This window comes from Nycticebus coucang, chromosome 4 (assembly GCF_027406575.1).
Source record: "Nycticebus coucang isolate mNycCou1 chromosome 4, mNycCou1.pri, whole genome shotgun sequence".
NCBI lineage: Eukaryota > Metazoa > Chordata > Mammalia > Primates > Lorisidae > Nycticebus > Nycticebus coucang.
In genome coordinates, this window is record NC_069783.1 from 104,514,672 (window position 1) to 104,539,817 (window position 25,146).

General features: G+C 39.9%; 1 protein-coding gene across 4 annotated transcripts; it reads right to left on the minus strand.

Moving 5' to 3' along the window:
* Window positions 1–4,306: 4,306 nt before the first annotated feature.
* Window positions 4,307–23,820, minus strand: ZNF268 (zinc finger protein 268). Of its 4 annotated transcripts, XM_053587559.1 has the most exons (7): window positions 23,720–23,752; window positions 23,154–23,238; window positions 20,668–20,779; window positions 19,226–19,426; window positions 14,637–14,763; window positions 14,249–14,344; window positions 4,307–8,129 (listed from the first exon to the last, which is right to left on the minus strand). In XM_053587559.1, exons 5-7 carry the CDS (start codon window positions 14,746–14,748, stop codon window positions 5,665–5,667), a joined length of 2,673 nt encoding a protein of 890 aa, XP_053443534.1. In that variant the 5' UTR covers window positions 14,749–14,763; window positions 19,226–19,426; window positions 20,668–20,779; window positions 23,154–23,238; window positions 23,720–23,752; the 3' UTR covers window positions 4,307–5,664. The 4 variants fall into 4 exon arrangements, with proteins under 4 accessions (XP_053443534.1, XP_053443533.1, XP_053443532.1 ...); XM_053587558.1 differs by having other exon boundaries at window positions 19,226–20,618; window positions 20,707–20,779; window positions 23,154–23,820; XM_053587557.1 differs by having other exon boundaries at window positions 23,154–23,820.
* Between the last annotated feature and the right edge of the window lie 1,326 nt (window positions 23,821–25,146).

Consider the following 25,146-nt stretch of genomic DNA (forward strand, 5'->3'; position numbering starts at 1 on the left):
ACACTGATCAGATTGCATTGATGGGCAGTGCAGTCTATATTTCTCTGTGTGGGCAAAGTTATTGCTGGTATATTGTTTTTGTAGTGCTGTATATATATATATTGGTATTTTACTAGTAGCAATTTGGAATCCCTAGGAAACAATGATATCAAGAAAGATATTCAAAAAACAGTGGACTTATGATTACTTTTTCATGCAGTACAAGGAAAGAGCTCTGTGTTTGATATGCCAGAATATAGTGTCCATGTTCAAAGAATACAATTTGCATTGACACTACCAAACTCAACATAAAGATAAATATGATTATTTGGTCGGAGAAGTGAGAAAAGATAAAATATTAAAACTGAAAAATACATTGACTCAGCAAAATACTTTTGTGAAGCAGAAGCAGCTAAATATTTCATCACTGTGAGCAATTTTTCAAGTTGCCAAGCTAATAGCGTGCACTGGCAGACCATTCATGGAGGGAGAATTTGTTGAAGAATGCCTTCTTTCTGTTGCCAAAGAGATGTGTCCAGAGAAGGCCAATTTATTTAGTACAGTGAGCCTTTCAGGACCTACAATTACACGAAGGATTGAAGAAATGGGAGACAATTTGCATCAGCATTTGCAAAACTCCGCAAAAAACTTTCCTATTTTTCCCTTGGCACTCAACGAAAGTAATGATGCTCGTGATTCTGCACAACTTCTAATTTTTATTCATGAGACAAATGACTATTTCAAAGTCACAGAAGAGCTTGCTGCACTGCAAAGCATCAAAGGAACTACAGGACAGGATATCTATGAAAAGGTTTGCCAAACTGTGAATGGTTTGGAGCTGGACTGGGTTAAAGTAGCCAGTGTGACAACTGATGGTGCTCCTAGCATGGTGGGGTCTAAGAAAGGAGTAATTGTTCGCATTAACCAAGAGATGGACAAACATAACCATTCTAATCCAATAGCCATACACTGCCTCATCCACCAACAAGCGCTGTGTAGTAAATCACTGAAGTGGGACTCTGTTATGAAAATTGTGACATCTTGTTTTAACTTCATTAGAGTTAATGCATTAAACCACAGATAATTTCAGGAATTTCTGTCTGAGCTAAATGTTGCCTATGAAGATGTTCTGTACCACACACAAGTCCATTGGCTGAGTCAAGGGAGAGTTTTGAAACACTTCTATGACTTACTTCCACAGATTACAGCTTTTCTGTTTTCAAAAAACAAAGAAGTACCACAGCTCAATGATGCTGAATGGAAATGGCACCTTGCCTTTCTGATAGATGTAACAGAGCTACTCAACAGTTTCAATGTGCAACTTCAAGGAAAGGGGAAGCTCATCTGTGATATGCAATGACATGTGAAAGCACTTGAAGTAAAATTAGGCCTCCTCATCAAACAAGGAGGAAAATTTCTGCCATCTCCCCACAACTCAAAACCTGTTAGCAGAAAAACCATTGGTTGCATTCCCAAACAAAACGTGTGGAATCACTTGAAAAGTTGCAAAAGGAGTTCCAATTTTGATTTAAAGAGCTTGATCTCCATGAACAGGACATACAGCTTTTCCGTAACCCATTTTCTATTGACATTGAAAATGTGGATACAATTTACCAAATGGAACTGGCTGAACTACAGTTGTGACTCTGAAAGACACATTCAAGTCAAGTAGCCTTCCTAATTTCTATGCATCTCTCCCCTCTGATACATACCCTAATCTAAGGAACCATGCACTCAAAATGGCAACCATCTTTGGCAGCACGTATGTCTGTGAACAGACTTTTTCCAGAATGAAACATCTGAAATCTCCAACCAGATCTAGACTAACTGATGCACACTTGCATGACTTGTTACGACTAGCAGTGACAAATATGGAACCGGACATTGACCATCTATTAGCCAAAAACAGGCCCATAGTTCCCATTGAAATACTGGTAAGTTTGTTGATTTAACTTTATTTGTTCTTCATTTTAAATATTGTATTTGTTCCCGTTTTATTTTTTACTTCAAAATAAGATATGTGCAGTGTGCATAGGAATTTGTTTACAGTTTTTTTTTTAAACTATAGTCCAGCCCTCCAGTGGTCTGAGGGACAGTGAACTGGCCCCCTGTTTAAAAAGTTTGAGGACCCCTGGTCTAAATCCTCAGAATGAATTCAGGGTCTAAGATAATTGTTCAGTCTCCAACAATCATGTGTGATATAGATGAAAAAGTGGAAAAGTTGAAAGGCATAAGGGGGCTGTTTCCTTTCTAGTGGGGACCTTTCCCCACTAGACTTTTTCAACAACTTCCATTTCCATTAGTCAGAAAATTATTAGCATGGTCACAATTAGCTACAAAGTGGGGGGGGGGTATGTAGCTTTTTGAGTGGGATCATTACCATTATAAATGATAAGTGATTCTGTTGGTAAGGAGCAATGAATATTGGGCCCATTACTAGTCAGCTGTTAAACTTAATTACATCAGGACTTTTTGTTGTTAATTATACATTAGTTTGCTATAATTACATTTAGAAATTTAAACTCTAATGTTCACAAATATGGTTTGCAAGTTATTTTTCCTCACAAATGTCTACTTGATGGGAGAGTTGTAAAATCCTAGGGTTATCTTTGTTTACAACTAAGCCTATTCCTGAAAAGTCTCCGGAACCTCTCTGTTCTGGGACTGGAGTCAGAATAGAAGGACTAGGTATATACAGAGGATGCCTGTATGAACTGTGTTACAGTTGTAATACTCAAGTCATGTTTGACTTCTGCAATTACAAGCAATACTCAATGTGACTTGTATTCATCTTTTGTTATCGGTATATACTGAGTATTTAAAAAAAAATTTTTTTTTTTTTGCAGTTTTTGGCCAGGGCTGGGTTTGAACCCACCATCTCTGGCATATGGGGCCAGTGCCCTACTCCTCTGAGCCACAGGTGCCACCCCTGAGTATTAACTTTTTAATATGAGTTTTTCCTTTCTTAAAATGCATATACATTTTTTATACCCTCTATATAAAATCCAGTGACTAGATTTCTGTTAATCTATTTTGTTTACTGCCTGTAGATCAACTAATTTCTAAGTTTCATTATATGGTAAAATTTTCATTTCACATAAGAATAAGATCTAATCCAGTATTGTTCTTTCCCACAGTATCTGAATGCCATTTTCCATATTATGTCAACATTGCTGGCTTCTACTGAGCATTATAGCAAGTAGCTATTCATCAGACAAATCAAACTAAACAGCAACTAACCATGGGTAATGGTTAATTGAAACTTTCCCTTATGAGTTTATTTGGTCTTCCTTGGTACATTAATAGCAAAGTACACTTTTACAAAATTTCCCAGATTTGAGAGATATGCTTTAGCAAATATCTGCAATTCCTTATGAAAGCTTTCTATTCCCTTCTGTGAATCATCATTTTTCATCCCAAGTACCTTCAGATTGGATTCTGTATAATGAGTGGGTTACAATAAACAGTAGGCATTCAGAAATTAATTCATATTAGTAGTGGGCCCAATATTCCTTGATCATTACCATTTGAAGAAGAAACAGTTTCTTTGGGTAAGATAAGGTATTCTCTCCTCTAATAGAGTGCAAAATGGAGGCTGTTTCAGAAATGTGTAGTACTGAATTCTTATATTGCTCTAAGAAGCCCAAATCTAACTGTCAGGGTCCCACTCTTTCCAGATTAATGCCCATTTAGATAAGGAATCTGAGAAGTTATAAAGAAAACTGACGTTGTGAATAAGCAACTGATAGAATGACTTTTCACCCAGAGCCTCAGTGAGCATATGGCTGCATTTAACAACAGTTTCACTAGTTCTTAAGGGACTAGTTTTGGTAAAATTTTCTAAATATCCATATATCCTTGTAAGCTTCTGACTGCACTTCGTACTCCAGTACTCATTTCTGAAGCAGTGTGAGTTATTACGTTGTAAACAATAGAATACAGAATGTATTAAAATGATACGAAGTAACTCAAAAACATAAGAGAACTAGGTTAAGAAAATAACAGTAACTAAAGCTATTATGGCCTATCTTTACAGAAATAATTACTGGAAAATCACATCCAGATATGACCACAGAGTAAAAGCTCAGTTGCTTTTCTGTACTTTGAAAATCTGCTAAAACTGAAATGTTCCAAGTGTCTCAGCTACCCTTAGTGATCATGCCATGTCCTTGGCAAGGGATCTTGAATGATAATTCCAGTGTAGCTGCATACACTATGAGGCCATATTTCTCAGAAAAGAAATTAAGACTTTCTAACCAGTGAGGGTAGAATAGATTCCTAACTACACAAACAAATGAAATGTACACTGTATTAGTTCCTACAACTAAAAAGGTAGCTGCAAGGACTGTTTACACAGGGTGGAAAATAAGAGAAAATGTTTGTAATGTACAGATGAATTTTTAATAAGCCATATTATTCTAGTAACAAGTTGCATTTGATTAGAACAAAAGAAACAACATTGGCATACATAGCAGAAATGTCTGATATTGTACCTACTAATTTTTTTCACATGTGGCATTCACAAGTAAAATGCCAAAATACACAAAATACATACCATGGAGTATGTATGTCTAAATGCCTATGATGTTTTTGGATGAATTCCTTATTATTAATTGAATTATTAAATTTATATTCTAAAATCTTTACCTTCTTATAAACATTTATAGTTGTCCATTTTCTCCAATACTTTCCTTAAATTTTGGAAAACATGGAATATAACTTCCCTTAAAATAATTTCTATACAAAATTGCTCCAAATTAAAACAATAGGCTTTTTTTATTTCCTTGTTTATTTTTAATTTTTATTTCTTTGCCTTTGTTGTTGTTGTTGTTGTTGTTGAGACAGAGTCCCACCCTTTGCCCTGAGCAGAGCGCAATGGTGTCATAGCTCACAGCAACCTCAGACTCAAGCTATGGGCATTCTGCTGTCTCAGCCTCTGGAAGCTGCTGGGATTACACATGCTCGCTGTGGCACCCAGCTGGGTTTTCCCTTTTTTTTTTAGGAGTCAGGGTCTTACTGTCACATAGGCAAGTCTCGAATTCCTAAGCTCAAGCAATTCTCCCTCCTCAGCCTCCCACAGTGCTGGGATTACAGGCATGAGCCACCACACCTGGCAACAATAGGCATTTTAAAAGTGAATCCTCTGATATACAAGGAGATAAAAATTCCTGCTGAGGCTTAACCTTATTTGATACACAAATAGATCTTAATTCCTACATTATTTTTTGCCAGGAGTTTGTCATTTTTAGATGAAAAACCTCCCTTAGAGCATGGTTCATGAGAAGTGAGCTAATGACACCTAAAATGTTTATAGTTTTGCTAATTCTGCCACCTGCTGGTTCTATAATTTCTCTCATTAAAATATTGTTTAATAAACTATGCATTTTAAAGACATCTATTTTCATTTGCTTCATAAAGTTTTCTCTTGTGAATGTCACCATATATTAACAACTTTCCAATATCCATTTCATTCATATGGTTCTTCACCTGTACAAACTGATTAAAGGGGTATGACTTGCTACTGAAAAATTTCAAAGAGTTTACTAAATTCACAGGATTCCTATATACATTTTCTAATATCGTTTTGCATGTAAAGAACAGCTCTCTGTGGATGCCTTTGCATATGCTGTGTATTCATAAAGTTTCTGTTTGGTGTGAGTTTTCTGGAGAAAAAGACATTTCCATTTATATAGTTTCTGTTCCATGTAATTTTGTTGGTAACTTCTGGGGACTGACTTCTGATAGAACATTTCGCACACTGAACTCATCAACATGCACATGAGTTCTCTGATGCATAATGAGCTGTGACTTCCAACGAAAGGCTTTTCCACATTCAGGGCATTTACAAGGTTTCTCTCCTGTATGTGTTCTCTGGTGTGCACTGAGAATTGATTTCTGAGAGAAGGTTTTTCCACATTCATTGCATCCATAAGGTTTCTCTCCTGAATGAGTTCTCTGGTGTACAATGAGCTGAGATTTCCTAGCAAAGGCTTTTCCACATTCACTGCATTCATAGGGTTTGTCTCTTGTGTGCATTCTCTGGTGGACAGAGAGCTGTAATTTCCCACGGAAGGATCTGTCACACTGACAGCATTTATAAAGGTTTTCCTCTGCATGAGTTAGCTCATGTACAATGAGTAGTGATTTCCAAATGAATGCTTTCCCACATTCATTACATTCATATGGTTTCTCTCCTGAATGAGTTCTCATGTGTATAATGAGGTATGACTTGCTGCTGAAGGCTTTCCCACATTCACTGCACCCATAAGGTTTTTCTCCAGCATGAGTTCGCTGATGTGAAGTAAGCAATTCTTTCCTATTAAAAGCTTTCCCACATTCACAGCACTCATAGGGATTTTCACCTGTGTGAATTCTCTGGTGTACAATGAGTTGTGAGTTGAAACTAAAGGATTTCCCACATTCATTGCATTCATGTGGCTTCTCTCCTGTGTGAGTTCTCATATGTATAATAAGGTATGATTTGCTCCTGAAGGCTTTCCCACACTCACTGCATCCATGTGGTTTAACTCCTGTATGAGTTCTTTGATGTACAATGAGCTGTGACTTCAAACTAAAGGCTTTTTCACACTGATTACATCCATAAGGTTTTATTCCAGTGTGAATTCCCTGATGTACAATAAGCTGTGACTTAAATGTAAAGGATTTTCCACATTCACTACAACCATAGGGTTTCTCTCCTGTATGAGTTCTCTGATGTACAACAAGGTTTGACTTTGTATTAAAGGCTTTCTGACAGTCACTACATTCAAAAGGTTTCTCTCCTGTATGAGTTCTCTGGTGTATAATAAGCTGAGACTTTAAACCAAAGGCTTTCCCACAATCATTGCATTCATAGGGCTTCTCCCTTTCATGAGTTCTCTGGTGTGAAATGAGCTGATATTTCCGACTAAATGTTTTCTCACAGTTGTAGCATTTATATGAACTCTCTCCTGTGTGAATCCTCTGATGTATAATGAGTTGTGAATTAAAACTGAAGGCTTTCCCACAATCATTGCATTCATGGAGTTTCTCTCCAGTGTGAGTCCTCATATGTATAATAAGATATGACTTGCTCTGGAAAGCTTTGTCACATTCATTGCATACGTAAGGTTTCTTTCCTGTATGACTTCCCTGATGTACAATGAGCTGTGACTTCAAACTGAATGCTTTCCCACACTGAATGCACCCATAGGGCTTTACTCTTGTGTGAGTGCCCTGATGTACAATGAGCTGTGATTTGAACATAAAGGCTATTCCACATTCACTGCAACCATAGGGTTTTTCCCCTATGTGGGTTCTCTGATGTACCATAAGGTTTGACTTTGTATTAAGGGCTTTATGACATTCGCTGCATTCATATGGTTTCCTTCCTGTATGGACTCTTTCATGTATAATGAGCTGCGATTTTAAACCAAATGATTTGCCACATTCATTACAACCATAGGGCTTATGTACTGAATGAGTTCTCTGATGTGAAACAAGCTGATCTTTCCTACTGAAGAATTTCCCACATTCACAGCATTCATAGGAATTTTTACCTGTGTGGATTCTCTGATGTATAGCAAGTTGTGAATTGAGACCAAATGTTTTCCCACATTCACTGCACTCATGAGGTTTCTCTCCTGAATGAATTCTCTGATGTACAATGAGGTATGATTTACTGCTGAAGTCTTTCCCACATTCATTGCATTCATAAAGCTGCTTTTCTGCATGAGTTCGCTGATGCACCATAAGATATGACTTGCTGCTAAAGGCTTTCTCACAGTAATTGCATCCAAAGGGCATTCCTCCCACATAGGCTTTTTGGCACATAAGTTGTGACCTCTCATTGACAGCTTTTCCAGATTCATTACTTTCACAGTATTTTATTCCAGTCACATTTTGCTCATGTTTCAAATGGAGGAATGATTCCTGATGTACACAAAATACATTAGGATTCTTTCTGGCATAATCAGAGAAACCTATATTATATTTCAAACTCTTTCCATGTATGCTGCATTTATGAGGTTTTTGTTGTGAAGAAACATAATTTAGACTAAGAAAACATAGTTTTCCAAATGTAGTATATTCGTAGCTTTTTGCCATACTTCCCAGATTGCCTTGGTTTTCCTGATGCCATTTGATATGTTCATCAATTTCCCAGACATTATCTAGAAATGAAAATAGTAAGTCATACATTAAAAATAATAACAGGAAGTCAAGTATAGTGGCTCATGCAATAGTAATCCCAGCACCATGGGTGGCCAAGGTGAAGGATACTTTAACCAGGAGTTCAAAACCAGCCTGGGCAACATAGAAAGACTCCATCTCCAAAAAAATGACATTAAAAATTTGCCAGCCATGGTGGCACACACCTGTGGTCCCAACTACTCAAGAAGCTAAGGTGGGGCTTAGCACCTGTGGCTCAAGTAGCTAAGGCGCCAGCCACAGCTGGCAGGTTCAAACCCAGCCCAGGCCCACCAAACAACAATGACGGCTGCAACCAAAAAATAGCCGGGCATTGTGGAGGGTGCCTGTAGTCCCAGCTACTGGGGAGGTGGAGGCAGGAGAATCACTTGAGCCCAGAAGTTGGAGGTTGCGTGAGCTGTGATGCTACGGCACTCTACCCAGGGCAACAGTTGAGACTCTGTCTCAAAAAAAAAAAAAAAAAAGAAGCTAAGGTGGGAAGATCACTTGAGGCTAGGAGTTCAAGGTTATAGGGAGCTGTGATGGGGCCACTGCATTCCAGCCTGGGTAATAGAGTCTTTGTATCTAAGTAGATTAAAAACATAATCTCATATAGTACAAAATGGACTTCAAATGCCATATCATGAGATTTCTTTTAGTTTCAATTATGAGATCATAATATAAATAAAACTTCAAGTGTAAATGTACTTAAACTACTAAGCACTGGGGAAAACAAAGCAAAACTAAAATTGAAAATAAGCATAGTGAACTGAGATAGTATTAAGTTTAACAATTTTACACAATGGGTAATTAAAGCAAAAATGACACATAGAACAATGAGAATATAATAAGATTGTAGGGATCTCTGAACATTATTCTTTGATCAAATATTATTGAATCCTTATAATGTGCCAAACACTGTGCTAACCTATAGAAAAATGACAACACTGTAGATTAGAATAACATGTCACTGAATATCTAGACAAATGGATGAAAACACACTCATAAGGAGCATCATCATAAAATTTCAGAACAATTGCAATTAGAAAACTTTCAGAGGAACAAAAATCTCCAAACTTCTTATAACAGACCTAAGATTAGTATGGTAACAGACTTATTATTAGGAACACGAGAAGATAAAAAATAGAGCAAGGGGGAGAAAAGTAAAAGCATTTTCACATGCACATTTACATCACATTCACCCTTTCACAGGAAGCTCCTGGGGGAAGCGCTGCAACAAAATAAACTAAGAGAAATGATGAAAGAGCATACAAAAAATACAATTAAAAAGGAGATCCTAGGATAAAAATTGTACAGCAGGCCTTTAGAAAAACTAGGCTACACTGGAGCAAGTCAGAAAGTCTTTGGAGTGATGTCACTGGGAAAATGAAATGCACAGAATTAATAATTTGGTTGAATGTACCAAACAAGAATACATATGCATCAAAAAGAGATTGTGCGTTTAAGTTAGACACATTGGGAAATAAAACAATTAAGTATAGAAAAATAAAAATGTATAAGAAAAATTAACCATTGTATAGTTGTATGAATTACCTGGAAATAGAAATTACATAGTCATAATAATGTAAAAACCAAATACTGATCTAACCAAAAATATGAAGTTACTATACTAGGATGGTGGATGCATGGGAAGAGACAGTGCACACATGGTGGGAAGATGTGGGGGCAAGAGGGTGAAAGAGTATTAAATCACCCTTCAATACTGACTAATATCAAGGGGAAAAGCCAAGGTGCAATAGAATAATCTGGTTATTTAGAACTAGGGAGACAAGTCCTATAGGAAAGAGTCCTATAGGAAAGAGATGAAAGTGGTTGTCTCTGGCAGGAATAGAAAACAGAGAAGGTATGGGATAAGCAGACTACTGTTGTAATATAAAAACAAAAGTCAAAGATACAAACTAGATAGGAAACAAGACATAGGTACAACAGCAAATACCTGGAGATTGAAAAGAAGAGAAAATGATTGCAATTTAGATGCCGACCAGGATAATGAACACAAAAGATATTGAGCTTGCAAGTAAGGTTGACAGGAGACCAGAGAATCTTAACAATTCATTCAAGGTATTCTGTGAAAAAATAAGCAAGTTGTTTTCCTCCCTATTAAATCTGATCTGTCTTATTCACTTTAAATACAACCACCAAATTCTATCTCCCCAGACTTCAATACCCAACCTCTGCAGATATCTTCCTCAGATACAGTGAGAAATGAATACAGGTACTTTTGGCTATCACAATGGCTTGGGAAAAGTGTTGCTGGCTATTACATGTTGCTATAGTCAAAAATGTCTCCATCAAAAAGAAAATAGGCCAGTGAGTAATTACTCCTTGTCCTAGAATCAGATTTGTTCCTGTGTTTAGCAGTCACTGTTATCCCCATAGACTTACAGAGTTCAGGGACACTGAAGCTGTCCTAACAATCAAAACCTACACTTTGTATTTCTGATCCTTCTATATCGGGTACCATACCCATTCTTATCTTTCCTTGGTTCCCACAACAAACAATCATTTGATTTCCCAGGAAATCTGATGCATCTTCCTTCTGTTGAGCATGCTCTTTGTATTAACAAAGGCAAAAATAAGATTATGGGTAGTACCTCAGAAAATTCAAGAAATGAGGGGAAAAAAAAAAAAAGAAAAGAAATGAGGAAAAAATACTAAACCCAGTTATGAGAACACACAAATTCTTAAGCTTAAACATTAAACATGATTACTGTCTGGGGTCCAAAGGTAATTTCTGAGAACCGAAATATGTATCAATGGAAAAACTACAGAAAAGTATCTTTTCCAATAACCATATTGATTTTAACATTAGATGATGCTCAGAGAACAGAAACAAACACTCCCCAAGAAGCTGACATCACAGCCACAGAAGGACATGCTGGAAAAGCCTTCCTGACCACGGTTTCAATGCAGGATAAACCAGTGCCTGCTATGTGGTGTTGAGTGCTGCTGTCCTCTGGGACAAGAGGACGGTGTATTTTTCCATATTTGGATGGCAATATGTAGACAAACCTTTAATCTAGGCTTCCATGCTATGAAGAATCATTACCAGGTCTGAATAGGAACAGGTTCCTAGACTTTCATTCATGTAGCACAAGAATTAAAATGTGGGTTACAGGGACAGTGCCTGTGGCTCAGTGGGTAGGGTGCCGGCTCCATATACTGAGGGTGGTGGGTTCAAACCCAGCCCCAGCCAAACTGCAACGAAAAATAGTCAGGCGTTGTGGTGGGCACCTGTAGTCCCAGCTACTCATAAGGCTGAGGCAAGAGAATCGCCTAAGCCCAAGAGCTGGAGGTTGCTGTGAGCTGTGTGATGCCACGGCACTCTACCAAGGGGCGATAAAGCAAGACTCTGTCTCTAAAAAAAAAAAAAAAAAAAAAAATGTGGGTTACAGCATATATTTGAAGATGGATGGCTGGAGAAAAGAATGTAATGGTGGGGTTGGCGCCTCTGGGTCAGTGAGTAGGGCGCCAGCCCCATATACCGAGGGTGACAGGTTCAAACCCAGCCTGGTCGAACTGCAACAACAACAAAAAAGAATGTAATGGTTACTGCCTGGTCAAGGAAGGAGGGGAAGGCAGATAGTGCTGCCTACCCAGAGGTTCTTCTGCCCTTTTCCTGGCTGGCAGACACCTAATCTTTTCCAACCGTCCTTAAGGCAATGTGTTTCAGTCAGGGAAGTGAGAACCCATCCCTATTCCCATCCCCAGTTCCAGAAGGTAAAGCACAATTTATCTGAGCTAACAGTGACAACCCCATTTCCTTTGCAACAGACATCTTTAGACAGGGGCATATGATAAAAATCTAGCTGGGAGCTTCCTGTGATATAGGTTTTATTGCTCGAGTCACTTGGGTAAAGCAGCCCTTCTTATTCTATCAGCCACTGGTTTATCTACATGTGTCAGCTGGAACTTAACAGCCACCTAATGAACATTATAGGAAGTAACCTTAGAAAAATGATGACATACCTAGATAGGCCCTTGATGATTTAGTGAGTCAATCACTTAGTTGACCCTAGAGTTGCCCCATTTTGTGTGATGTGTAATAATAAATCACTTCTTATTCATTTGGTTGGTTTAGAACTGAAAAAAAGTTGTAGCTAAAACAATCCTAATAATATAAGGACTGTCTTGGATACTCAGAGAAACATATCTGACAGTAAATCCAAGATGATTTACAATAAAGAATAAAACAGGCCAAGCACAGTGGCTGATGTCTGTAATCCCAGCACTCTGGGAGGCTGAGGTGGGTGGACAGCTTGAGCTCATGAGTTCAAGATCAGCCTGAGCAAAAGTGAGACCCCATCTCTACTAAAAATAGAAAAACTGAAGCAAGAGGATTGCTTGAGCCTAACAGCTGGAGGTTGCTGTGAGCTATGATGCCATGGCACTACCCAGGGAAACAGCTTGAGAATCCATCTCAAAAAAAAAAAAAAAAAGAGTAAGAATAAAATGAAGAAATTTGGCTAATTGGTACAACATTCCAGACATGAGATACTACTGGCCTCATTTTGGGTAGTAATTAAGAAGACAAGCACATTAAAAGACCTCTTTTTAAAGGACCAAAATACTGACAGATTGTAACAGAACTACAAAGAGAAAACTGCAAAGAAGGTAGATTCAATTTGACTCCCTAGTGCCAGGAAAAATAACTAGAAAACAGCAGAACAAACTGGAAGATGAAAGGTGAAAAGAAGGTAGTATGTGGATATGCAGCAGTAGAAGAGATGATCTCGTTTCTGAAAATGGGACTTTGTGGCACAGAGACAATGCCAGTGGATCACTCAAAACCAGGATAAGGACAGTTGTGGTGGCTTGTGCCTGTAATCCCAGTACTTTGGGAGGCCAAAGTAGGGTGGATTATGCGAGGCCAAGAGTTTGAGACCAACCTAGGCAAAAGAGTAAGACCCCATCCCTAAAAAAACAAAACTAAGATCAAACAGCAGATGAGAAATCAATGTGCCTGTCAAATAGTAGTGGAGGAATAAAAGAGTTTGTGTTTTTTTTTTAAGCATTTTTTCCTTCCTCCCTTCCTTCCTTTCTTTTTTTGCTTTCTTTTATTTATTTTTTTTCTGCAGCTTGGCCGGGGCCGGGTTTGAACCTGCCACCCTTGGTATATAGGGCCGGTACCCTATGCAACTGAGCCACAGGCTCCACCCAGAATAAAAGAGTTTAACTCAACAGAATAGAAGTAGCTATGGTTTGAATGTATTCCCTCCAGGATGCATACTGAAACTTAACCTCCATTGTGGTGATAGTAAAAGGTGGAAAGTGATTAAATCATGCCCTTATAACTAGCGCCTTCTAAAAGGGCTAAAGGGAACTACCTTAGGCCCTTTGTGCCTCCCTTTCTGTCCCACAGCATTCCTATCACCTGGAGGACAGAGCAACAAGACACAATCTATAAATCAGAAAGCAGGCCCACACCAGACACCAAACCTGTCAGCACCTTGGTCTTCGACTTCCCTGCCTCCAGAACTGTCAGAAATAAATTTCCATTCTTTATATATTATCTAATCTGTGGCATTTTGTTATAGCAGCACAAATAACATAAGACAGAACTCCTTTAAAAGTTATATGAGGAAAATGAAGAATATCAAAAAGCCTTTTTTGAAGTCTAAGAAGAGCAAGCGTAGCCCAGCAGAAAGTGAGGGGAATAACTGGCACACAGCATAAGAACATGGTGTCAACAGGGATGACTGAAGTAAGGTGGAGGGAGAAGGCCACCAGCAGGATTATAGACATTATCAAACATCAAAGGAAGTGCTCAGAAGGGACAGAGTGATTACGGTGAAGCTTTAGCTTGTTGAATTTAAGTACGTGGAATTTCAAAATATAATCAAAAAACAAATAGAAAAGAAGTAGAAGAGGCATAAACATCACATCAAGTGATGGAAAGAGGAAAAGCTTGCCTAAATGGATAATGAAATAAGTCTTATCACCAAGAGACAGCAAGAAGGAAACTGAAGATGCCAACAAAGAGGACAGTAACTAAGAGTGCATGGTTATAATTGACACAAGAGGTGCATATCACATCAGAATTCATACCAATTCTGAATAAAGAGTAAAAGGTCTAACTTACCTGGATGGCCCTGACTTGGGATTTGGGCATGTACCATCCACAGCTCTTCTCCTTGTTCCAACTTGAAGATAATATCGGGTTTGGAGCACTGATAACCTGTAAACAGAAAGCCACAGACAATCTGGAAGAAAATTACTTGGGATTCACAGATTCTAAAGAACAGGGAAGATTTGGATTAGAGGTGGCGTGAAAATCTACCCTTTTGTATTTTGGCAAAAGTAAAGGCCACTTAATTGGCATACTGTGATGTCAAATGGGAACTAAGAAAATCTGGCCTTTGAACATAAGTCCAAGATCATTAACTATTTTCAGAAGCCCCTCAGGTCTCAGCAACCGAGGAGCCTAGAGATTGATTACCCATACTGCTCCCCAGGGATGCAGCACTTACCCAGGGACACCAGGTTGCTGTAGTTCTCCAACATCACACTCCTGTAAAGGTGCTTCTGAGCTGGGTCCAGCAGCTGCCACTCCTCCCAGGTAAAATCCACAAACACGTCCATGAAGGACAATGGTTCCTGAAGTATAATAATCCCACTCAATCTCATACTTAGGGCATTCATTATTTACATTCAACTTTCTGAGAAAAACAAAATCGTATTGAAAATATCTATCAATATACATTAACCCAGTCAGTCCTTTCAGAGATTAATAGTCTCTCTTTATTTGTATTTTTTAATTTAATTTTTTAAAGAGTTGGGGTCTCTCTCTGTCACCCATGCTGGATTGCAGTGGTAGAACCATAGCTCACCACAGCCTCAAATTCCTAAGTTCAAGTGATTCATCTGCCTCAGCCTCCTGAGTAACTGGAATTAGAGTTGTCAGCCACTGTGCCCTATATGGGATAGTCTCTGTTTAAAGTTTTAAGCTGACTGGGTGCAGTGGCTCACACCTGTAATCCGAGCAATCTGGGAGGCCGAGGCAGGTGGATTGCCTGAGCTCACAGGTTCGAGACTAACCTGAGCCAGAGCGAGACCCCATCTCGAAATATAGCTGGGCATTTTGGCAGGTGCCTGTAGTCCCAGCTACTTGGGAGGCTGAGGCAAAAGAATCGCTTGAGCCCAGGAGTTTGAGGTTGCTGTAAGCTATAACGCCATATCACTCTACTGAGGGTGACAAAGTGAGACTCTGTCTCAAAAAAAATAAATAAATAAAAATAAGAATTGGAAAACTCCATATTGTTCAGAATAAACTTTCCTCAATTAAATATATAGAATCAACATAATTCCAAACAAAATCACAGCAAGCTTTTTTGTAGCTATCTACCATGTTTTCTATAAGTTATATGGAAAGGCAAAGAAACTAGAATAGCCAGAACAACTCTAAAGAAAAACAAAGATGGAGAAATCTCATAGCCAATTTTAATTAAGACTTTCTATAAAATCAAGATAGTGTGGTACTGGAGAAAGAGTACACGCATAGGTGAATGAGACACAATAGAGAACCTAAAAAAAGACTCATCTGTTGTCTCCTAATTCTTTACAAAGGCAATTGAATGGAGAAAGGACAGTTTTTCAACAAATGACACTTGTAAATCTATACACACACACACACACACAAAAAATGAAATCCAACATATACCCCAAATTCTGTATAAAAATTAATTCAAAATGAATCACGGAGAATGATTCGTGGCTTGAGAATGAAAGCCAAAGCTATAAAAGTTCTATAGAAACGAGGAGAAAATTTGTACACTTTGGTTTGGGTTATGAGATTTTATTTACTTATTTAATTTTTTATTTTTTTTAGAGACTTTCTCACTTTGTTGCCCATGGTAGAGTGCTGTGGCATCACAGCTCACAGCAACCTCCAGCTCTTGGGCTTAGGTGATTCTCTTGCCTCAGCCTCCCGAGTAGCTGGGACTACAGGCGCCCGCTTCAACGCCCAGCTATTTTTTTGTTGTAGTTCGAACCTGCCACCCTCAGTATATGGGGCCAGAGCCCCACTCAGAGCCACAGGCACTGCCTGGTTTATGAGATTTTAGATATGACATCAAAAACACAATCCTTTTGTGTGTGTGTGTGACACAGAGTCACCCTCAGCAGAGTGCCATGGCATCACAGCTCACAGTAACCTTAAACTCTTGAGCTTAAGCAATTGTCATGCCTCAGCCTCCCAAGTAGCTGGGACTACAGGCGCCCACCACAACACCTGGCTATTTTTTTGTTGTAGTTGCCATTGCTGTTTGGCAGGCCCAGGCTAAGTTCGAACCTGTCAGCCCTGGTATATGTAGCTGACACCCTAGCCTCTGAGCTATAGGCACTGAGCCAGCACAATCCATTTTTAAAAATTAAAATTGGGAAAATGGACTTTATCAAAATCAAAATGTTTTAGTCTGTGAAAAATGATGCTATGAGAACAAAAACACAAGCCAGAGACTGGGAAAAAATATTTACGAATCACTTTTTTAAATGAAGGACTTCAATCCAGGATATGTAAAAAATTCTTACTACTCAATGACAAGAAAATGACCCAATTAAAAAATAGACAAAAGAAAAAATCATAGACAAAAGATCTGAACAGACATTTTGCCAAAGATATACACAGTGCAGAAACACATAAAAAGATGCTCAACGCCATTATGCAAATGCAATTTAAAACCATATTGTGTATATAGTATATATCTATTAGGATAGCAAAATAAAAAAAATATCAAGTACTGGCAAAGACACAGAGCAACAAGGACTCTCATTCATTGCTGGTAGGAATGCAAAAAGGCATAGCTACTTTGGAAGACAGTTTCTTATAAAGTTAAACATAGTCTTACCATACAGCAAACATGGTATTTACCCAATTGATCAGAAAATACATCTCCATAAAACCTCATACACAAATGTTGATAGCATTCACAATTGCCAAAAACTGGAAGCAACTGAATACCAAGACTCAGTGTAAATAAAAATAATGCAGTACTGTCCTAAGGATAGATAATAGATCAATGGAACAGAATACAGGATTATAAAACCAAACCATATATAGGAACACTTAGCACATGAGAAAGGTGCCACCACTCAAACCAAACATAAAACCCAACCTCAAATGTATTGTAAATCTAAACGTGGAAGGTAAAGTAATGAATTAACAAAGGAAAATATCTATGAGCTTAGCATAAGAAAAAAATTCTTAAAATGAACACAAAAATCATTAGCAAAAAAAAAAAAAATGTATAAACCAGAGTCAGTAAAAGTTAGAATATCGGTTCATCAAAAGTAAGCACTGACCGAGTAAAAAGGCAAGCAAAAAAAATCCCAAAACCCATAAACAAATATTGAACACCAGCTAATAATACACATAGGAAAGTATTTAGAGAAGCGGGCTGATGTCTAAAATATTTCATGAGGCTCAGCAACTATAGCTCAAGCGGCTAAGGCACCAGCGACATACACCAGAGCTGGCAGGTTGGAAACCAGCCCGGACCCGCCAAACAATGACAGCTGCAACCAAAAAACAGGCATTGTGGCAGGAGCCCGTAGTCCCAGCTACTTGGAAGGCTGAGGCAAGAGAATTGCTTAAACCCAGGAGTTGGAGGTTACTATGAGCTGTGATGCTATGGCACTTTACCTAGGGTGACAGCTTAAGGCTCTGTCTCAAAATGAATAAATAAATTAAATTAAATTAAAATTAAAATGTTAAAATAAATAAATAAATAAATATGGGCAGCGCCTGTGGTTCAAAGGTGTAGGGCGCCAGCCCCCTATGCCAGAGGTGGTGGGTTCAAACCCAGCCCCAGCCAAAAAAAAACTGCAAAAAAAAAATAATAAAATATTTCATGAAATACACCAAAAATAAGATGGAATAATGGATGTATACAGGATTGGAAAGATGAATACTATGGTAAAGTACAGTAAAATTTTATTTTTTATTTATTTATTATTTTTTTTTTTTGTAGAGACAGAGTCTCACTGTACCGCCCTGGGGTAGAGTGCCATGGCGTCACACGGCTCACAGCAACCTCTAACTCTTGGGCTTACGCGATCCTCTTGCCTCAGCCTCCCGAGCAGCTGGAACTACAGGCGCCCGCCACAATGCCCGGCTATTTTTCCGTTGCGGTTTGGCCGGGGCTGGGTCAGAACCCGCCACCCTCCGCATACAGGGCCGGCGCCCTACTCACTGAGCCACAGGCGCTGCCCAGTACAGTAAAATTTTAAGAGTAAATTCTACGTGATGGATATACTGATGTTCACTGGCAAAATCCTTTCAGCTCTGCCCTATGTTTGAAAATTTTCATAACAAAATGGTGGAAGTAGAGGAAACACACCACAGGTAAAAATTTGAATATGGATTTCTTAACAAGTTTATTTTGAACTTTACTGTGTAAAAATCACTGAATCTTTTTTAAAATTAAGCGTCTGATATTAACAGGACTGGGGTGAATGAAGTCTGATATTCTGCTTTTCTAACAAGCTTCCAGAACAATACATATTTCGTAAATAAACATAAATAAAATACAATATTGGCTCGGCACCAGTGGCTCAGTGAGTAGGGCACCAGAGGCTGGCAGGTTTGAGCCCGGCCTGGGCCTGCTGAACAACAACGACAACTGCAAGCAAAAAAAAAAAAAAAGAAAGAAAAAAGAAAAATAGCCCAGTGTTGTGGTGGACACCTGTAGTCTCAGTTACTTGGGAGCTGAAGTAAGAGAATGGCTTAAGCCCAAGAGTTTGAGGTTGCTGTGATCTGTGATGCCACAGCATGCTACTGAGGGTGATATAGTGAGACTCTGTCTCAAAAAAAAAAAAAAAAATTATTTTTAGGGGGTGGGGGAGAAGACGGAAATTGAGTATGGGGCAATAAGGGAATATATAATATAAATAGAAGTAGACAAGGACCTTAAACATATATAAACCAATGATAAAAAGGCCATTAACTGGGGAATGATTAACTTAACTCTTTGACCTAAGGATCCTTCTCCTCCTACCAAAATAAATAAATAAATAAATAATAAAGAAAAGAAGTGGTAATAAACAAATAAGATAAACTTACCCAGGACTTGGTGATTTTCAACTTCTCTTGGGAAATAAACAGCCACTCTAGCACTTGCTCTGTCCTATGACTCTTCTGCCTCTGCCAGGGTGATCCAGGCAGAGGTCTATGGTCAGGGGTCCTTTGGCCAAGGATGGATTCCTGAACTTGGAACTTTCTGATCCTATCACAAGAACGCTCTCCTTCCTGGAGAGGTGGAACCTATAGACTCAAGAGCAAACTCACTTTAGCAAGCATATTGCCTCTGGGCCTCAACCTTGATCTCCTAGGCTGGTGAAACCCACTTAAATGGAGGCTGAACTGGATATTCTGTAAACTGGGCTCAGGGCTGCTGCCTCAGAACAGCAAGAAGAAATGCACATGAGGAACCCAGCACAGTGATGACAGTTCCACCCACAGATTCTGCACACAGGCCCCCAGGATCCCTGAAAGTGCAATGACCACACATGGGTAGCTATTTAAATGAGAACACAATGCCAAATGCTCAGGAGCAAACAATTCTTGGTTTTAGTTCAGTATGAAATTTTGGGGGTACTTCAGTATGAGATTTTGAATGAAACATTTTCCTCTTCTTGCTATCTAGGTATCTATGAACAATTCACTCTCTCATTGAGTCTCGCTTTTTGTTGTTAAAACACTAAGAGTAGGGTTAGATCAGGGTTGTAGTAGTGTTTGTCTTCCTGAAACACCCAATGAAAACAAAAGAGACCTACCAGAATAGAAAAATAATGACATCTATAAAACAAAAACAAAGTGATAGGGTCACAGCATAAGGGCAGATGTGACCCAAGTACAAGAGCAGCAAGTGTAGCAAATGACAGTGACAACAGAGAAGTGGTAGGAAATGAGGGTAGATTCTGATGGGCCATCTTGTAGCAGCATCTCCAAAGCCATGATAAATGTATATCTCAAACAGAAGAGCATCCTCTCATGGTGGAATCTGAGTGAGCAAGTCTTACAAGCAACACGCTAAATTCCTCTCAGGTTCAGAGCTGCAGATGACTGTAAAAACAAATTCCTAAAGTCACTAAGTGACCTAACAAGTACTATCTCAAAGATTTTTAATGAGAATCTCAAAGCCTTCTATGATCTTCTGCCTCTGGCTCTGGCCTCATTTCTTAGTATATACATCCACCATCATCATTAAACACCAAAAGTCTACATTCTAGCAACCCTATTAACACTCAAAGATCACCATACTAGGTCAGTTCAAGCCTTTCAAATGTGCATGTTGCCTTCGTTTCCTAAGTTGGATTTCAAGCCCTTATTCACATCACTCATCTTTCAAACATAAGTTTAACAATCTCTTAATCGAGTGGTGCCTGTGGCTCAGTGGGTAGGGCGCCGGATCCATGTTCTGAGAGTGGCAGGTTCGAACCCATCTCTGGCCAAACTGCAACAACAACAACAACAAAAAAATAGCAGAGCATTGTGGCAGGCACCTGTACTCCCAGCTTGGGAGGTTGAGGCAAGAGAATCACCTAAGCCCAGGAGTTGGAGGTTGCTGTGAGCTGTGATGCCACCACACTTTACCAAGGGCAATAAAGTGAGACTCTGTAAAAAAAAAAAAAAAAAATCTCTTAATCTCTGAAGCATTTCTTCGGGTGTCCATGCTTCTAAAACTGAACCTCTACTCTCCGTCCCTCAAGTCCCACAGCTTGCTCCCAGAGTACCTATTAACTGGTCATTGTGATTTTCTTGTCACCATTCCCACCAGACTACTGCTCTTCCACAGAAAGATAAATGAACAACCCATCTTTGCAGTCTTTGCACCTGTGCCAGGGTCCAGAAAACAAAAAACAATAAACAAAACTGTTGAATTAAGTGAGTAAATGTGTAATTTCAAAAATGAAGCTCAGGGCGGCACCTGTGGCTCAGTGAGTTGGGCGCCAGCCCCAAATGCCGAGGGAGATGGGTTCAAACTGGCCCCAAACTGCAAAAAAAAATAGCTGGGCATTGTGGCGGGCGCCTGTGATCCCAGCTACTTGGGAGGCTGAGGCAAGAGAATCGCCTAAGCCCAGGAGTTAAAGGTTGCTGTGAGCTGTGTGACACCACAGCACTCTATCAAGGGTGATAAAGTGAGACTCTGTCTCTGCAAAAAAAAAAAAAAAAAGAAGCTCAAAAATCTGAAACATAGAAGATAATAAATATGGGTTAAAAATATTGAAAGATGGGGCTTGGCACCTGTGGCTCAAGCGGCTAAGGCGCCAGCCATATACACCTGAGCTGGCAGGTTCGGATTCAGTCTGGGCCCACCAAACAACAAAGATGGCTGCAACCAAAAAATAGCCGGGCACCTACAGTCCCAGCTACTTGGGAGGCAGAGACAGGAGAATTGCTTGAGCCAGGAGTTGGAGGTTGCTATGAGCTGTGATGCCATAGCACTCTACTCACGGCGACAGCTTGAGACTCTGTCTCAAAAAAAAAGTGTAAGAGGTTCCTCTGACATTGACTTTGGGTACTTATTTACTTCTCACCTTGAACCACAAGAAGGTGAATAATCAAATAATGGTAAACTATAAATGATACTAAAAGCAGGGTGAGGGAAATTATCAGACAAGAAATCAAAATCAGAAAAAATGATTGAAAGATGGATGATTACCCCTTGTTAACTGAAAGTTCAGGATATAAAGTTGGTAGAAAACAGACAGAAGGCAAGAGGAAATGAAAAGTCTGGTGACAAGAAGCCTTTCTGTAAAGTCCAGCATCCTCTATAACTGTGGTCCCCAACTCCCAGGCCATAGACTGTTAGAAACCAGGCCACACAGCAAGGAGGTGAGCAGAGAGCAGCAAGAGAAGCTTCATCTGTATTTACAGCCACTCTCCATGGCTGACATCACTGCCTGAACACAGCCTATCAGATCAGCAGCAGCATTAGATTTTCATACGAGCATGAACTCTACTGTAAACTGCACATGTGAAGGATCTAGGTTGAGGACTCCTTATGCAAATCTAACGCCAGATTATCTAAGGTGGAACTCAGGTGGTGATGCTAGTGCTGGGGAGAGGCTGCAAATATGGATTATCATTAGCAGAGAGGTTGACTGCACAGAGTCCTTAATAAATCAATCACTTATAGACTCATATTAAAACCCCATCAGTGAGTGGCAAGTGACAATTAAGCTGCATTTAATGGCAGGCATTATAGATGCAACACTGAGGTGTCACTGTCTGCCATCACTCCAAGATGAGACCAAGCAAGTTGCAAGAAAACAAGCTCAGGGCTCCTCCTGATTCTGCATTATGGTTAGTTGTCTAATTATTTCATTATAGACAATAAAACTTCCATAGTTCACCACCTCCCAACATTGACCACCTAATTGTTATACATTGAACATGTACCACTAGTACATATCAGTACAGTAGGCCTAGTTCTTAATGTTGACCACCTCTGTAGGTTGACTAGTTTGTTACAGTCCCTTGGGTGGTAAACTTACAGAGGTTCTACTGTATTATAACGTAATAATAATAGAAATAAAGTGCACAAGCTGGGTGTTGTGGCGGGTGCCAGCTACTCGGGAGTCTGAGGCAAAAGAATCAATTAAGTCCAAGAGTTAAAGGTTGCTGTGACACCACGGCACTCTACCGAGGGCAACATCATAGACTCTGTCTCAAAAAAAAAAAAAGAAAGAAAGAAAAGGTAAAAGGAAAGGAAAGAGAAAAGAAATAAAGCGCACAATAAATGTAATGCGTTTCAATCATCCCGAAATCATCCCCCAACTCTGCCATCCATAGAACAACTGTCTTCCATGAAACCGGTTGCTGGTGCCAAAAAGGATGGGACCACTGCTTTAAAGGAAGTCCAGTTGCTTGGAATAGCGATGAAACAAGAAAGTTATTGGCAAGCTCAGATCCCCAAAGAGACGGGACGCCTATATGTCAGCATTCAGGGATAACTTTTCAGGAATAAAGGAAAACTCCTACTCACCCAAATGGAAGCTGTGCGGACCCTGGTGGCCATCCTCACGGTCAGTTTTGTGAAGCGAGCAGGAGGTGGCAGGACGCTAGGGATGCTATAAGTGAGAGCCGGGTGAAGGAAGCGGTCTCCCCGCAGTTCCTACCCCCCACAGAGGGAGGGGCGAGGCAACAGGGAGGCCTGCGCTTCCCAGAGCTGACTCCTTCCCTGCTAACAGACGTAGAGTTCTTCATCTCCACCCACCACCAACACACGGGATCTGGTTAGGCAACCGCGCCGGAGCAGGAAAGAGTGAAACCAGATTAGTTCGGTATTGTCCTGTAACCTTCAAACTGGAGGAACTGTGTCTCTGGCACTTCCAACCACTGAATGGGCAGCAGGGGAGACTTCCTGCCTCCACCTCACGATCCGCAACCAGAAAGGTTAGCGCCACATCAGCTCCGTCCCCGCTCGTGACCCAGCGGCACCCGGTCCAGGTCTCTAGCGACGGCCCTCGGACCAGACCAGTTCGGCCCCTGCAGACTTGGGTGACCCGATGATCGCGAAAAGTAACAAAAGCCCCCGGCAAAACAACTCACAGTCCCAAGGCGCGGAACAATGGCGGCGGTTAGGGACGCAACGGAATTGCGTGTCGAGGTCTGAAGGTGGAAAACTACAGCTCCCAGAAGGCTCTGCGAAGGGTTCCTTTGGCGCCCTGCGGATTCCAGCAGAAGTTCGCTGCAGGGGGACGGCAGTAAAGACAGAACTGTCCAGGTTCAGTCTGTGGGCTCCGTCTCTTGTAGGCGTCAAATTATGTAGATAATTGGAATACTTGGCCACCAGGGCACAAAGGCGGGAGGATGTAAATTGGGTTACAAGTGTCCTAGGCCTTGCTTTTACGAAATGGTAAAAGCCTTATTAATTTACACTTTAATAACACAAGGATAGGTAATACTGCCATTACATGTTAACATAAACATTTCAATGAAAATTAAACGTATTTTCCAAAAGAAACAAAAAAGGTTTAGTAAGGAGTGGCATTTTGTTTTTTTCTTAATTTTTTTTTCTTTCTTTCCTTTTTTTTTTTTAGAGACTGTCTACTTTATTGCCCGCGGTAGAGTGCCGTGGCGTCACATCTCACAGCAACCTTCAGCAACCTCCAGCTCTTGGGCTTAGGCGATTCTTTTGCCTCCGCATCCCAAGTAGCTGACTACAGGCGACCGACACAATGCCGGGCTATTTTTTTATTGCAGTTTGGCCAGGGCCGGGTTCGAACCCGCCACCCTCAGCATATTGGGGCCGGCGCCCTATTCACTGAGCCACAGGCGCCGCCCTAATCTTTTTTTTTTTTTAATTCTTTTTAATAGAAAATAGCTGGATTATGTCTGGGCACAGTGGTTCCCACCTGTAGTTCCAGCTATTTGCAGGACTGAGGCAGGATGATCACTTGAACCGAGGAGTTTGAGGTTGCTGTGAACTACACTGATACCACGGCACTCTAGCCTGGGCAACAGAGTGAGACTCTCAAAAAAAGGAAAAAAGAAAGAAATAGCTAGATTCTCACTATTTGCTTCTATGTTCCATCTGTTGCATAGCTAGTTTGTGGAAGTATTTAAAAATAGTGCAAGCTGAACAAGGGTAATTTTTTTTTTTACAGTGTACAATATGAGACCACGTAGATGAACTTTATCTCCACATAATAGCCTGAGTTATTGGGGGTTAGGACAATAACATATGGGAGTTGGGGGCCACAATTTGTCCCATAATAGTTACAGTGCTCCCAGCCACTCTTTGTTATTTTTATTCCTTGAGTCTTGCATCTACGTTTTAGGCTTTTATTATTAAGTTTAATGTAAAACTATTATAATAAATTGTCATATATGTTAGGGATCTATCTCCATGGTGCAAGGGCTATCTTCTCCACTTTCTCTTTGATGAAAGAACAACCATATATGTTTAGGTTTTTTTTGGAGGGGGGACAGAGTCTCACTTTAGTTTTCCCAGTAGAATATCGTAGTGTCACAGC

What these genes read in the sequence shown, in the direction of transcription:
- ZNF268 (XM_053587556.1), bottom strand. Translation starts at nt 23,186, where the DNA reads ATGGCCACCAGGGTCCGCACAGCTTCCATTTGG. An exon ending in TGAAAATCACCAAGTCCTGG is followed by an intron (nt 14,764 to 19,225) that starts GTAAGTTTATCT and finishes ATTATACTTCAG; the next exon opens with GAACCATTGTCCTTCATGGA. An exon ending in CCCAAGTCAGGGCCATCCAG is followed by an intron (nt 8,130 to 14,248) that starts GTAAGTTAGACC and finishes TTTCATTTCTAG; the next exon opens with ATAATGTCTGGGAAATTGAT.